Below are 17,179 nucleotides of genomic sequence, written 5' to 3' on the forward strand. Positions count from 1 at the left end.
AAGAAATGTTTGGAAATTTGTGCGCATTTTGAAGCCACTTAAGAGTTGTACACTACTGAGTTTATAAAGCAGCAGAGGGGTGTGCCACACCCAACCATGTTGTTATTATTATTATTATTTCAAAGGCTAGGGGGGCAAACCAAGTCTTGGGAGGGATCAGTGCCTTGAGGGGGCAAGTGCCCCCTAGCCCCCCCAAATGATGCCCCTGGTTTAGAAAGATGAACACACAATACACACCTCACTGTGTGATAACTAAATGCTAACTATTTGACTGTTAACGGTTGTTATGGCAGAAACTGATTAACTTGAGTCAGTTGGCATAGGCAGAACCAAGTCCTCTGAGGATTCCCTATACCATGGGAAAATAGTATATTCAGCTCCATAGAGAAACAGAACTCCTCTTACAGAGGGGAAATTTTCCATGAAGCTCCAGACATATTAATATGGAAGACCAAATTATCAGGAAACAGTTATTATTTCTCATAATGAACATAGGCACAAACCCATTTAAGTACTTGCACTAAGTTCCATTACCAAGCAAATTAAATTTTTTTTAAAACCATCTGTCTGTTTCTATCTTGTCTTTGACTTGTTAAACTGCAATGTCTTAAAATACATTACTTCAAAATGTATAGGTACATTGGAATAACATGTTACAAGCAAAATAATTGCAGTATTGTCTTTGCACTTATGTCTAAGATTTGTTTTGCTTCATTTCTACTAATTATTTGTGAGAGAATGCTCTATGCATAATTACTAAACATATAAACTTCACGATAATACTTTCTAGGCGATGGAAAACATTTAATAACACACCACAAGAATGAAAATAAAATTAAATTTCAAATCCATTTGTTATCTTCAGTAATTATTGTCTTTATAATGTATGAAACAGACTGGGTCACATTAGTAAACAATGGGTTCTATTATTGCAAAATTTACAAGAGAAAAAATATTGTTACATGAAAAAGTTTACATAAAAATATTGGCTTGTTTTTTCATGAGTTTTTTCTCATTGAAAAATTTAAGTCTTAAACAAATCCACTTTCTCTCAGTTTCATGCAGATAAGTTCATTGTTTTCATTAAAAAAAATTAGAAAGATTAAGATGAAATGAAATATATAACAAAACTTGCGTCACTTGAGCATGACCTACAACATTGTGCATTTACAGTTTTCAGTGAGAATGTGAATACATATATACATATTTACAGCAGATGCTCTGATATGCACACTTTACAATACATACAATATAATGCCTGAAACCTTGAGAAGTTGGATTATTTCTACTTACTTCCTGACTGGCTGTGAACTACATCTTTCTATCAGTTCCAGTTTGGGACCTTTGCTTCAAGTTAATGCAATTAACAGACATTTTCTTGACTACAGTAATCTATAGTTATAATGTACAGACGGTCAACTGAAATGATTCTGCAACCAATTTCATTAGTGTTTTGTTGTTTGAAAAGCTTGGTTTCTGTTAAAATTCACCCTTCTGTTCACATTAAGGGTAAAATACATTTCTTGCTACATCCAAGTATATCATTACACCTAATGTAAATACTAATCAATGAACAGAAGAATGGACCTTATTATACATATGCAAGAACACTGCAAATGCTTTTTTTATTTTTTTTTTTTTGCTTCCAAAGGAAAATATTGCTTAGACTAGTTTTCATCAAGTCTATTAAACATAAAAAAGAACCATACAACCATACACTGATGACCATTACTTAACACTCATTGAGTACTAAGGTGCTTGAAAAGTATTTTTCTGAATTTAGAAAATGCCTTATTTTACTACCAACTCTTTGTGGTTCTCCATAAGAACAAAAATCCTTTACCAATGGAGATAATCATTTACTTAAGAACATAGTCACTCTCCTCTGTATGTTTTTTTATCCTACGCTTTCTCGAAGAAATGAAGCCACGGAATACTACGTGAATTCAAAGCATTTCACTCTTCTAAAGCCTCATCACTTTGTCTATCTACCTCGGAAGGGCTTCTACTTCAGCCACAGTCTCAGGCAATCGTATTTTGCTGGTCTCTGGCAAAAGCAAAGCCAAAAGACCAGCTGATACTGAGAGCAGGCCAAATACTGTTGAAGGCAAAGTGTAATGAAGGTCGCCCTGAAATGATTGATAACATGACAGTAATGTATAAGCAGTAGAATAGGTGCAAGATTCATTTTATATAGTATTCAGAACTAAGATTTTACCTCGAGTCATGTGGTTACACCTTTCCCATTGTAACATGCTTTCTCATTACTTAATTTTTTCACTGTTTTACTTTATTGTTAAAAGTTGTCTTAAATGACTGGAAAGATACTAGAGGTAGTCACAGACTTACTGTCCATGTTGCTAATTAGACTCAATAATAATAAATTAAAATGATTAAAATAAATATGTATTTAACCCTTTAACACCAACTGGACATATTTTACGTCGACAAAAATTGTCTGTCGGGTGCTAAGTGGACGTAAAATACATCGACTACAAAAAGTTTTTTTTAAATATTCGCCGAAAAATATTATAGGCCTCGTTTGCGAAAAATTTTAAATCATGCGCCTTGAGGGATGCTGGTAGTTCACGGATCACGCTGTTGTTTTGTTTATAAGCGTGACCCAGCTGCACATGCACAAACTTCTTTCTTATCCCAAAAGAAAGCATCAGCTAACTCTGCTGAAAATCTCAGAAATTCTTTAGTCACTTTGTCGTAATTTTTGCACCATTTTATATTAGCATTTACATACAGTTTTATATATGAAAATGTGCGCACTTTCATATAGAATACAACAAAAAATAACTCATGGTTGCAGCTTTTATCAATTTTGACATTTTCATATAAATCACGATAAGTGCCAAAAATTCAACCTTCGGTCAATTTTGACTCGACCGAAATGGTCGAAAAATGCAATTGTAAGCTAAAACTCTTACATTCTAGTAATATTCAATAATTTACCTTCATTTTGCAACAAACGAGAAGTCTCTAGCACAATATTTCGATTTATGGTGAATTTTTGAAAAAACTTTTTCCTTACATCCGCGCACGCTAACTCTGCTGAAAATCTCAGAATTTCTTTAGTCACTTTGTCGTAATTTTTGCACCATTTTATATTAGCCGTTACATGAAGTTTTATATATGAAAATGTGTGCAATTTCATGTAGAGTACAAAATAAAATAACTCATGGTTGTAGCTTTTATCAGTTTTGAAACATTTTCATATAAATCACGGTAAGTGCCGAAATTTCAACCTTCGGTCAACTTTGACTCTACCGAAATGGTCGAAAAAATACTAAACTTCAGGCAATGAGAAAAAATGGAACCAAAAATGAACTCTTAATCTTAAAAACTAAGCGTGCTGTGATTTTTTGAAAAAAACTTTCTGCTTTGGCGCTAACTCTCAAACCCCATCGGCATACGGCAGACACTTTTGTAAATAGAGGCTCGGCGTTTAAGGGTTAATAGTAAGGTAGGTACCACATGTTTCCAAATATCCAAATCAGTATAAGCTTGGACCATTCTAGTACTGTATATATATGAGGCCAACTATCTTCCAAATCTAGAGTTCAAGGGTTATAAAAGTTTTTTTTAGGAAAGTGTAGTCCCTAATGCCACTGTAATACCTCCACTCCACCCTAACATTCACAGAATAAGAACAACTCTTAAGTATACAGTAATAAAGCACAAAATGTATATTATTTATAACTACTGATCATCTCACCATGAGATCCACAATGAAAGGGGCAATGCCTGACCCTATCCTGGCACACATAGAAGAGGTTCCAACTGATATGTTTCTGACACCCGTTGGTACAAGCTCAGCAGAAAAGATGTAGGCCACTGCAAAGGCTGAGGAATTGAAGAACTTCCCTACTGTTGCCAGAGTTATATTCAGCCACACTTGCTCTGCAATGGTAAACAATAATGTTTCAAAATATGTAATAGGATTTAATTGCTTGGATAGTACAGTAATTTTGTAATGAAATATTTTAACGAGATGAATTTGTTGATACCCTACCCTTAACACGATAATTATCTTGATACCTAACTAATAATTCACAAAGAGAAATAAATTTGCAAAAGAAAGCAAAGGTTGTTCATCATGAGATCAAGTAAGAATGCAGTACGTCTGTCTATAATTTTTCCTGTATTTTTTTCCAACAAAATTTTACTTACCCTTTGGGACAGCCAGAATCAGTAGGCAAGCAGCTCCACAGATAATGAAAAGAGCGCATAGGTTGAGACGACGCCCATAACTGGAATATTTTTTCAGAAATTGTATGAGTTTAACCTAGAAATGGAAAAGACAGAAAACAAGTAAAAAATGCGCCAAAGTTTCTTCGGCGCAGTCGAGTTTTCTGTACAGCTGCTACAGCGTATAATCAAGGCCACCAAAAATAGATGTGTCTCTCGGTGGCCTATCCTATATTGTTGCCAGACACAGGATTATGGCTAACTTTAACTGTACATAAAATAAAAACTACTGAAGCTAGGGGGCTGCAATTTGGTATGTTTGATGACTGGAGGGTGGATGATCAACATACCAATTTCCAGCTCTCTAGCCTCAGTAGTTTTTAAGATCTGAGGGCAGACAGAGAAAAGTGTGGACAGACGGACAAAGCCGGCACAATAGTTTTCTTTTCAGAAAACTAAAAACCTCTTTTCATGTATGCTTAAATAATAGGTCCCTTTAAATTTAGTCCCTGAAATTACCCAGAATCTTATTATTTCCTTATAATTTTCCCATCCACCACTCAGGATTTGAAAATATTTATAATTTTTAAAATTTACCTTCTGTGCCAGCAAAGGCATGACAGATAGCAAAATTTTAAGATTCTCCTTGCTTTCTATAAGTATCAATCTATATCCATCTACTTACCCCACCCTCCTCTGGGGGACCTATAGGTACAAGCATCAGCTGGCAGGCAGTGTCCTTTTGTTGCCAGCATAATCAACTGATGCTTCTAGATACCAAAGTTGGTCCCTGTTTTTCTTTTGTTGATTTCCAGATTGTCTTGGACTTTCTTTGATTTTGGATTATGATGAACCCTAGTAATAGCAGGTGAGTTTGCAAGGTAAGCAGCTGCCATAAGGGATGTCAACTGTATTTTTGACAACAGGTGTGACATTTGCAAGACCTAGAATGAAAATGATATGCTTGCTTATGTTAAATATTGTAAGAGAAAGGAGACTGACAGGTTTAAGAAGCAACAACAGCATGATTTTGCTGGTACGAGTGAGAGACATGTTAAGCCCTGCCCCTTCCCCTTAACTGTCTTTCAGCCAGGCTTCCTCTTTGTTTTCTTGTTCTCTGAGTCCATCACAGACTTCCCTTTCAACTCAGGATAGCAGAATGAATAAGAATATTTTATCCACATTACCCTCCCTCAGTGCTCACTTGATTTTGGGTAATCCTCCTGCAGAATAAGGGACAGCACCCCCACTCCTGTCGAGCATTACTGCTGACATGCCCAGTCTTGCTCCCTTGAGTCTGGTGCTGCTGGGAATCACAGTATTTTGGGGGAGTAGTGTGGATCTGTACCCAAAATGTCCCCTCTTTCTGCTTGCTCTGAAGCTGTTACCAGATCTCGTTCATCTAAGGACTGCTCTGGCCTTGTTTAAGGGGAAAAGTCTGTCAGAATCATCAGCTTTTCTTAGCATGGCTTCATTGGATAACCTGGTATCTAAAGGCAATTCTTTGGTTTATCCCCTGGTGATGTTAACAAGTTTGTGTGTTGCCAAGCAAGTTGTTAATTGAGTACAGTATTTCTACAAGACTTTTCCTTGCATAGACTATGATTTGATTTTGCAAGCAGCCAACAGTTATTATTCTCATTCTAGGTCAGAAGATTGTGATAAAGACCATTTGTCATTCTGCTGTTCTCAGCTGTGTTCTGCTTCTGTCGCGCCCAAGGAGAGACCGCAGGATCACAGTGGGTGTGGTCGTCTTAGCACTTTGTCGAGTCATTGTCACCAAGGCTTTCTGTGCCGCACTGTTTGCCTGTGGTGCATTCTCCATTTTGCTGTTCTCTAGCATGTTACTATCCTTTGTACCACTCCATCCCGCACCACTTGTTGCACAGCTCAATTCTTGCCATCTCCACTCTTGTTTGTGCTACTTTCCCTAACCATGTTCTCCACGGTTGCAGGAGTGTTCAAGTTGCTGTGATCGGTTGGCTACTTCCCTGGCTTTGAGGAAGTCCTTGGGAGCCTTCAGTTTCTCTTTTGTGAGAATCAGTATCTGCAGAGTGTAAGGATCAGATTTCACCTGTTCAAAATTCTCTTGCTGCTGTAGCTTTGACCCAGTCTGTAGCAGCTGTACACAGTCTTCAGTATTCCTGCTCCATATCAAGAGCTGAACCTAGATGTTGTGGCTCCTGCTCTGTTGGACTGGCAGTCTACTGCTATATTGGGTCCAATTGCAGATTTTCAACCTGAAATTGCTTCTTCTTTTTGAGACATGATGTGTCTATGATTCCTGGTAGTTCAATCCTCTTATCTGCTTCAGCTCCTGTTTTGTCTGCTGTTCCTGAGTGTTCCACAAGGCTCAAGTAATAGCAATTGAATGGCCTCTACATCCAGAGGTTTGTGGAATCTCTGGTATGAGTGGTGGATGCATGCTCTTGTCCGGTCTGGTCTGGACTGCCACAAGTTAAGATACTTTGTAAGTTGTTGCATGACACCGATTACCCACTGGTGGCCAAGGAGGGCCTAATTTTTAGACTTTCTTCAGTGGTTGATGCATCTGTCTGGACTTCTTCCCCATAGACATTGTTCTTAAGTATCTCTCTTCAGTTCCTTTTGGACAGCTAGAGGTTTTCCCCTTAAAGGAGCTTACAACAAAGAATGTTCTTGTTATCACTAGCACTACCAAGCATATAAGCAAGATACAAGCCGTGTCATTCAGCTTTGGTTTTTCCAAAGAAACGCAATTGGAACATTCTTACCCATGCATGTGGTGAAAAGTAATACAGGGTTAAATACCCTTACCCCAATCTGTTTTTTGCCCAATACGAGCTCTTTGTGTATATTTATCCAGGGCTAAAATAATTTGTAGTTATGTTAAGAATTTGTTTTATCAAGGCCCTTTTGGACACTTAATTTATGTGTTCATTGAAGGGCATGGTGAATGATGTACTGTGCAAGCACTTGGTTGTACAGTACTGTAGTACTTCATTTCTGGAAAAACTTTCCCTTATGTAAAGGTACTGAAATTGAAGCTGCTCAGTAAGTGTTATTAAGTTTTTGCATTGCATTATTTAAGGGATATTGAACTGCAATACAATTCTTGCAGAGCTTTAGTGCCTCTAGTTTGTGCAGAGGAAGTACTATCCTAGTTGAAATAGTAGAACTTGCTTTTCTTTCTATGTACAGGAAATCCAGTCAAGTTATGGGTAATTTCAGATCTGTAGGTACTTTTTAGTTTGTTGTATATCTGTCATTCCTCTGTGAAGTCATGGCACAGGGCTCCTTCCCCCACCATACTACATATAGTTTAAGATGGCATCCTCCCTGAGACCTCAAGCACTTTGTATTGAGGTTCTCACCCTGGTGTATGATCCTTTATGGCAGCAGTAGCAACCAATGGATTTTTTACATCAGGTACACAAACACTACAGACTATATTTAATTACATTATGGGCTAGCTTGTAGAGAGATAGCTGATTTTTACATAGCTCACTTCCTCATTAATGTGGAAATCAGCTATATAATGGAGGGGTAAGTTTTATCAGAAATATAAATGCTTAATTTAAAATTTATTTTTTAAAAACTTACTTCTCCATTATATAAGGTCCCTCCATCCTCCCCAAATTCAGAGTACATGTAATGTCAACAGAATACTGCCTGCCAGCTGATGTTTATATCTATAGGTTCCCTTGTGAAGGGTGAGGGAAGTAGACGGATATATACCAGTACATGTAGAAAATGAGAACCTTAAAATTTTGCTATATGTTGTACTTTCACTGGTGCAAAAGGTAAAGCTATATAATGAAGAGGTATTTAAAAAATGAAATATTTAAATTTTTTGATAATACAGGTGTCCACATACTCAATTGAGGTTCTGCTAGAAAACATTTAAATACAGCTTTTTCCCAGAAATTCTTAAGAATTGGTTTGGGTTGGCTATAAGTAGTTTGAATATTTCATAATGGCTCTGAAGATGGTTCACACACAGCTTTCAACAAAGGAGGCTATATAAAAGCCTTAGTCAGGAACAATATACTCTGACAAAGCAGCGAATGCAATGAAATTGTAATTAAAATAACTTTTGTTGAGTGAAAAACTCAAACTTTCTAAAGCAATGCTCCTGTAAAGTAGGAGCACATATACAGTACAGCAACCATGAGAAATCAGTTCCTCTAGGAGCACTTGGAAAGCATTACAACAAATGTTATTAAAGGCTATAAACAATAATATCCAATGGCACATCCCTTTCCATTTAATGACCACAATTGATTTGAGTTAACTTGTCATATCACCAACATAAAAATTTTAAGTACAGTACATAAGCACCTAAACTTATGGAAAGTTTTGGGGCTCTGGCCTCCCCATAAGAAGTGAATTCCATTAAGTAACATCCCCCCCCATTAGAAGTGAATTCCATTAAGTAACAAAGTTGACATGTAGCCTAAACGATACCCTAGAGTCAACTCTCATAGCTTATGGTATACAGCAATTCCGTATAAAGTCATTTGTAATAATCTTAACTCTACAATTTATAATAATATACCAGATACTTTTTCATTTTAAGAAATACATCTGCTAAATGAATTGCTTCTAAAAATATATTCAATACAGTATTTTATAGCTTTGCAAGAACATAGCAGATTACTGTGTGCAACATAAGTAAAATACAGATCATACCATGAAAATTTTTTGTTTAATTTATTTACTACATACAATATCATCATATTCTTTAAAAAAAAATAAAGATTCAGAGAGAGAGAGATATGGAGGGCACAGTGAATGCATAGTGTTGTGTAATCTAGTAATGCCTGTGTACAAATAAACACACATACAAAAACTAAAACATTAATAGTATTCAGCACACCAATGCATTATATAGATGGCAATAAAAATTATTTCAAACTTGGGAGCGTGAAGGTGGCAAGCTGACAAGCTGAGGTGATGGAAGTTGCATGGGTGGGGAGAATACCAGAGGGGCCAGGTTGGGGTGAGGGAGATTGGGATGAGGACTCGGGTGATGGAGCTGTGCTATCTCCCAGATGACTCTTCAGTCAGGAGTCAATTCCAGCCCAAAACTGCCTCTGGCAAATTGCACTGTGTAATTCCCTGTAGGGCCCATTGTGCAGCAAGGCCTTCTGACTTAAAGGGGTAGCTTCACTCTTAAATGTATTATGCCTCTCCATCAATGAAAGCTTTGTCGATAGTCTTGGATGGCTCAATAACACCTCTTCTTCAGTGCCTGACATACAATTCCTGCATTAGTATTTTTTCAACTGTGACTGATATCCAGGTCTCTCATTCTTTTCTAGCCAATCTTATACAGCAGAAGGTAGAAAAGAAACCATTGGATTCGGTGCCACCAAAAGTCTTAACATTTTCAATGTTCTCCTGCAGCTTCTACTGTGCACTGCTTAGTGTTTAGGTTTCAGAGCTGAAGCCTAGTTAAATCTAGCAGACATTAGGTTGTACCAATTTAAATTTTCAAGTGTTTTTTCCTCTGTTATCTTTACTTTTAGAATTTTCATCCTCAAGGACCACCATCCTTTCAGTCAATAACACTGTTTGATTCAGCATATGGGTAACATAGGTTACACCCTGGTCCATATGCTGTATTAAATAAGTTGTACTGTTTGGGATGAAAATGCACCCAATTCACTGCGCTGTCATTGTTTCTTCCTCAGATGTGTGAAGCACAGTTACTCATCAGGATGATGGCCCAGACACAGTTCAGATGGAATTTTAGTGCATGGATGATTAAAGAAATGGGACAATTCTATTTGTCATGAGTCAAGCTTTCTGTGACAAATAACAATGGACTGACAGGGCTAGAGATGGTGGAAGCTGGTCAGCATTAGCAAAACAAAATGCCAGAATGCTTTCTTTGTTTTGCTTCAGGCCACAGACATCCCAACTTCCTGCCATCACTTGGGTGTTTTGCAGTGGGGACTTCCAGAACAGGCCAGTCTTGTCTATGTTGTAAATTTGCATGAGGACTTGACTTTCACTTTTCAGCAGATGAAAAATTTTTTTTTATGAAAAAGACCAATTTCTTTAGTGGGTGCACTCCCTGCCTCTCCAACAGATGCATGGAAATTCTGCTTACTGTATTAATTTTTTCAGCAAATTTTGGTCCTGCCATCTTTATCTCAGTTTCTCTTACTACTAACCCCACACTTTGCCACAAAAACCACTCATACACAACTTCATCATGTTTTTCATTTTTCCATGGACACTGCCTTGTGTGTTACCAAAGAACTATGTTCTCCCAATACATCTGCAGTATACTTCTTAGCAAAGATATGCAACCTGCAATGGGAATGTTCACAGACCTAAGCAACAGTCTATTTACAATTTTCTCATTTTTTTGGAAGGTCCAACTTCTGGGAAGCAATCAAATGCTTCCTCTTTTGCTTTGAGTCATCGACAGTAAGAGGAACGATGCATGCCGTAAAATAGCTTTCTGAATGGGCAAAATATTACATATTGTTTTTAAAATATGGTGAACAATTAATTTTCAGTGTACACTTCTTTTCTGTGTAATTCTTACAACTTCAAAGCATGCAAATTTACGTGAAATAGGTATGACAAAATTAACTTCAAAAAATATCCTTAATGAAATGTACTACTTTAAAAGAATGATTACAAACTATAATTTATATAATGTAGAAACACATGCAATTTCACTTGTAACCCCAAGTCACATAACTAGAGTATAATGTAATTTATATATAAACAAAATTAATGTATATCACTTCTACTGTATGATTTACATTTAGCACATACTCGCACACCAAAACAAAAAAACATGGCACAGTCACTTAAAAAAATTTATGTAAGAAACTGTTTTTGTTTGATTAACAATGATTTCCTATTCTGTAGTAAATATAAAGGTGCAATTACACTTCCTTTAACCACAGATCTTACAGTTCAGGGCACACACTTACACAATAAAAGAAGAAAGCATGGTATTTGAGCCATTACAGTTCTGATAACTACAAATCTTAGACTATCTGAGCATGTACTCACAGAATCAAACCAAGAAGCATGGTGCAATATTTTGAAAAAAAAATAAACTGAAGGAATTTTTTTATATGATCAATGATTTTCAATTCTGCATCATAAATATGAGGACAATTACACTGTTGTTTACAAATCTAAGAATTTAAGAGCACACACACACACATGCAATGAAAGAAAGAAGCATGTTTTTATATACAGTATAATTTCTAATTCTTTAGCATGCATACAAGTGCAGTCACACTTATTTTAACCAAAAATCTCAGAATTCCAGAATACAGGTACATGCTTGCACAATGAAACAAAAAAGAATGGCACAATTACTTTTAAAAAAATTGATGTAAGGAACTATTTTAAATGTTCAATATGTGAATTGTAATACAGTTCATGTAAGTATGCAATGACACTATTTAACCAATCATCTCAGAATTTCTGAGCATATTATTACAGGATGAACAAAGAGTGACTTTTTCACTTTTAAAAAATTACTTTTTAAGTGTAAATTTAACAAAGTACTCCAAGTTCAATGAACTATTTAACTATACGATACAAAGTAGTTTAAACATTTAAGAGACAAGAAAACTAACCACACATACTTACAAAAGCAAAAACAAAAAGACTGCTTTGATATGAGGCACAGAGCCAGACAACAGATATCCAAATAATCCACTCAAGTACACAAACAGTGAGGCATGACGGGTCACTTGCCCTGGATATAGACACGAAGGTGTCACTCTTATGTTTGTTTCACTGTCCAATAAATCAAGCATGCCTACCAGATTATTGTATTAAGTACAAACAATTGGTTACATTTGCTGAAGTGTCCAATAAATCTAGTGCACGTACACTAACGTGGTATCTTCCCAACTCTCTGATGCCTCAGATGAAGGCAACTGCAAAGCCTTTTTCTTCCATGTGAGAGCCAGACTCTGTTTATATCCTTAAGTTGCAGTCTGAGGATTGAATCTATCACAGATGCAAACTGTAACAGACCCAGAATTTGTTTCAACTGTCACCTGGAAAAGCTAGGCTGTGCAAGGAACCTTTTCAGGTCTTCCTTATTCTGGTTGAGTACTGGAGGGAAAAGACAGCCAGCTGCAGAGTATCCCAACAAAGTCCCAGCCGCATAAAACGTTTGCTGGGTGTAAGGCGGGATTTGTTCCAGTTTATTAGGAAACGTTTTGACTGAAGTTTGTCGATTACCATCCTCAGGTTTTGTAAGCACTTCTCTGGTGCCTTCCCAGATTAGCCAATCATCTACGCAGGCCACCAGTTGAATTCCTTCTTTCCTGAGCTCCCAGACAACTACTGCAGCTAATTTTGTAAGAATTCTTGGGCAATGTTTAAATGCAAAAGGCATGACTTTGAATCTGTACTTTTCCTTCCCCATCCAAAACCCTAGGATGGGACAGAAGGGAATGGCAATCAGACTTGCCAGTATAATCTTTCAGATCCATAGAGACAGTACAGGTCCCTTGCACAATGATCAAACATACTAGGGCAACAATAGTCATCCGGAAATTGTGGCAAACAATGTATTGGTTCAAACTTGACAGGTTGAGGATCACCCTTTGTTTGGAGGAATCCTTCTTGGGGACAATGAGGAAACGTGCTTTGTGGCAAATAAATGCGTCTTTCTGTATGGCTCCCTTTAAGAGGGCCTTCTGCACATATTCTTCCAAGGAGGGGTCTGATTTTTGGAAAAACCCCTTAAGAGGGGGAGAGGGTGAACCAATTCCACCCTAACCCACTGAAAATAATACTGTATTCCCAAGGGAAGGACTTCCACTGCATGTGGTGCTGAAGAAGATGACCCATGACCATTTAACTCCTATTGGGCTCCACCAGAAGTTGATTTTCCTTTTCCCCAATAAGAGAGTTTTCGTCCACTTCAAAAGGGGTGCTGATGCTGCGACTGTCCCCTCTTCTGTTGTTGGAGGGCTCCTTTAGGAGTGACGGTAGGCTTGTACGGCTCCAAGTCATACCAAGATTCCTTTGGCTCAGGAAGGGGGAAACTCTCTGGTGTACTGTTTCCAGGGTTCCCCTTTTCCAAAAAAAGCATACTGTATATTGTGTAGTTCTGTTGTTGGGCTCGTTCAGTGAGATGATCCAAAACACTCTTCAAAAAGGTCCCAACAGAAGGGGAAAGAATGTAATAGGGAAGTTACATTGGAAAGCAACACATTGGAGCCCTGCCAATGCTTCCTTGCAAGCCTTAATGCGACACTCCAGAAAATCACAGTGTGCTCCCCATAGGCTCCAGATAAACATTTTGGCTACAGCAGCAAACATTGTTCTGGAAGATTCTGGAAGCCCTCTAATAGCTACTTCCAGCATAGTAGTAGGAGTTATAGTATTGAGGAGGTAAAGCCTAGCATAAAATTCAGCCATGGTTGTCCCATCAGAGATTTCTCTCGTAGGTGTCCCAGTTTACTGGGTAGCCATGTCCAAAGGGAGCCTTTTCCTCTCAAAAGGACAGACAAGTGTTGCCCTTTACTTTGTAGAATTATCAGATACTGGGATGGCAGAGACAAATGGCTATATTTCTGCCATTAACTCTCACTTTCCAGTCACCAAAAAATTCTGAAAATCGGTCTTCACATGGTTGATTGTTTTAAAAGTGAAAGGATAGAAGGTTGGGGCCACCCAGAGAAGGTATTGGTTCTCCAAAATTGTTGGTGCTATATTTTCCATTAAACTGGAAAAAAGGTTGCTTCTATGGTTTTCCGTTAAACTGGAAAGAGGTTGCTTCTATGGCTTTCATTGTTATACTAATAGGCAGAGTAACTGTCTCCTTTGGTGGTTTCTGAATTCCTATTGAAGGAAGGACCAAGCACCAGTCAAAATTAGGGAAAGCTGCTCTGTCACAAAATTCTACGAGTTCAACCTCAATCATAGTTTTCCTTTCATTAATAAGATAACTTCCAACAGGTGAAATGATGTACACTGAGGTGTCACACCAAGGGTTATCAGTATCATCAGAGGTGGATATTGGTGCCTGTACTACATTTCTGATTTGAGGTTTTATAGACTGAACTAACCATAGTATTGCTACCAGTTGGAGCTCTGGGAGTGGGTAGGCTGTCTCTTAATACCCACCCATTCTGATTTCAATGGGGATCTAGATAATCTATTCAACCTCTTTTTGGGCTTGGGATTTTTATTACCCTGTTCCCATGACCCAAGTTTTTATGGTTTTAAAGGCTGAGAAATGTTTACACATTACATCTACTGTGATTCAGTATCCAGGAATGACCTGAATTCCTCTTGGGAATCCTGTATAAAGTCTCTCATATCTTGACACTCAGTAGCAAGGACATCCTTAATACTGCTCATAATTTCCTCTTAGAATTCTGAAAGTACAGCAAGCAAATTTTCCCTATCAGGGACGCCAGCACGAAGTGATTGAGCCACAGAAGTCATATCACCACTGCTCAGCAGGTTAGACATCCTGGATAAGATACAGAGATTTCAGATGGGGTTGGTTGGACTCTATCAGGATCCCATTCAGTATCTGATTGCTGCATGGGAGAGGGAAGATTCTCATCTGAGGTATCCCTCACATGTAAAGCAGAAGACTGTCCCCCTGGGCCTTCCAGATTCAGAAGGGCAATTTCTCTTCATCTCCATCAGAGGAGTCGATAAGTGAGGTTCTAGAAACCACAGCTCTGGAGTATTGGCCCAAACACGGGTTCTGCTCAGAGGGGGATGGAAACACACTTAGCAGGAGTTCTGCTGGAAAGATGTAGTCTACTCTTTCCATTCCCCAACTGAAACCTATGACCCATAAAGACACCTTAAAGTGAGCTCTATCATCATATATGCTTGCTATCAGGAGCAGGTTGCAAGTGTCACATGTCTGGTGACCAGCCAAATTCTCTTTATTCCTACAAGGGCTGTGTTCATGGCAGGTGGTATGAGCTGTACCCACAGGCAAAAAGCAAGTTGAGAAATTCACTGCAGCGCAGGTAATTCGTGGGTCCTGCATAAAGCAGCCCTGTAGTGATGAAAGGAACAATTGATCATTAGAAACTACCTAGTGTTAACTTACTATATCACTGTGTAGGCAGCAAGCACATAAAACAGGATGATTTGTTTCCAAGTATGTAGCCATAGCATGCTGTTAGGTATCATAATCAATGGGTCATATCCATTAGACAGTAGTAATGTATTAAAATGTTACTGTAATTCATAATTGCTACCATAACTCTCCCTTACAAGTATTTTCTCACAAATGTTACTCAACTCAGTTAAGACAAAACTAACTGGATACTATAAAGCCTATTTCTGTACATTTTTATAATTTTGTTTCCCTGGTCTTCTCCTAAGAAGCAGGTAAATGTTATATGCTACATTAGATGGTACATAATTAAAATATTAATTAATGGAATTATTGTGTCAAAATTTTCTATACAATAGGTATAGAGTATATAGGACTATTTTGCTTGACAAAGTTCACTATTACAAAAATGTAAATTTAATATTCCCTAATGAAAAATCAGCCGTCACCATAGTTTTCCGAATGTGACGTCACTAACAGCGGAGTAATACAGTATCTGTTATGAGCAGATCCACAAAATGAATTTCCATTCACTCTTGATAAAAGGTCCCCTATATTACAGATAAATGCGGGATTTTCTATATCACAAAATCCATTTAGTTTGATCATGAAATACTACAAAGGAAAAGCCAGCTTTCGCTAAATACCGAGGCTCTGGCAGTCGAGCATGATTGGGAACTACTATCAAGGCTACATTTTGTAACTGAGAAGTTAGGCCACCACGATTCCTGTTTTTGAGTAGCCTAAAATTATCTATCATTGTTAAAAAATCATTGACTAATGAGTTACAATAACAAAATTGTTTAATATTATTATATTATTGTTTAATGTCGCTTTGACAGACAAGAAAAAACTAAGGATAACTACAAATTCTGAATATTCTGAATATTAATTAACATAACGAAAGAGAGAAAGAGAGAAACCTTCCACTGATAGACATTCATAGCTAGAGAGAGAGGGAGAGACAGATTTTAAGAAAATGAACAGAGAGAGAGAGAGAGAAAAGCAAAACATCTGTGTTTTGGCTATCATGATGACAAGGCCAAACTGAAAAGCATAAAAGACTGTAAACTAGCACCAGAAAAGCAAAACCTGTGTTGTGATTACAACAGCAAAACATGGGTATGTTATGACTCTGTTGTGATGACAAAGGCATTATGACTGCACTTAATCGAGTTGGAAATCACAAGAAATTCGCAACAAAACGCATGGTGGCCTTAATTTGGTATACAGCCATCGGAATCCATAACTTCTGGTGACATACAACCACCTCCTTTTGAAGGCAGTGCAGTTTCCAAAAAATCCACCCAGAAAGGAATGTCTTTTGATTAGCCCAACCAATTAAGCATCTACAGAGGCGGGACAGAAGCCAAGATTCCAACTACAAAGGGGCTGGACAGAGACTTCCAGAAATCCTTACCAAGTCCAGTTCAGAGGGGATGTAGCAGAGGAGGTAGCAGAGAGAAGATAGGGGGTGAGGTTGTAAGCCTCACCAATTGTGGGTTGATATAAGAAGAAAGGCTCACACTGACACTCACGGTATTAATGAAGTAAAGAAAAATACATTGTGTCTTCTTCAAGCCTCCTGGGAAAACTACGTTACTACATAACAAAAGCCAGAACGATAAGCATCTATAAAGAAAAGTAACCTTCTTAACTTGGCAACAAATAGCAGGCATAAACAGAAAGAAAGAATAATAAAAGAACATTACATAAATGGTGCCAGCTGAAGCGTATCCAAAAAGAAGACAGTGCAAGTGTGAAGGACGCATACCAGAATATCATAACAAGCATCTCTCTGCAAACTTCAACAGCCGAAACAGAAACAACAACACAAACCTACCAGTCAAAATGCTGTAGAGTATCCAGCAAAGCAACAACAATGATGACTGTGTATTGGTAACAGATCGA

At 37.7% G+C, this 17,179-nt stretch overlaps 1 protein-coding gene across 1 annotated transcript in view; it reads right to left on the bottom strand.

The window, feature by feature from the left end:
• Nucleotides 1–847: 847 nt before the first annotated feature.
• Nucleotides 848–17,179, bottom strand: part of LOC136832811 (organic cation transporter protein-like) — a 126,699-nt gene continuing 110,367 nt past the window's right edge. The window contains exons 11-13 of the mRNA XM_067094404.1: nucleotides 4,180–4,259; nucleotides 3,725–3,909; nucleotides 848–2,129 (exon numbers count right to left, since the gene is read on the bottom strand). Coding sequence (XP_066950505.1) covers nucleotides 1,989–2,129; nucleotides 3,725–3,909; nucleotides 4,180–4,259 — 406 coding nt within the window. The 3' untranslated portion in view covers nucleotides 848–1,988. The remainder of the gene's footprint in view (nucleotides 2,130–3,724; nucleotides 3,910–4,179; nucleotides 4,260–17,179) is intronic.

This window comes from Macrobrachium rosenbergii, chromosome 50, assembly GCF_040412425.1.
Source record: "Macrobrachium rosenbergii isolate ZJJX-2024 chromosome 50, ASM4041242v1, whole genome shotgun sequence".
Taxonomy (NCBI): domain Eukaryota; kingdom Metazoa; phylum Arthropoda; class Malacostraca; order Decapoda; family Palaemonidae; genus Macrobrachium; species Macrobrachium rosenbergii.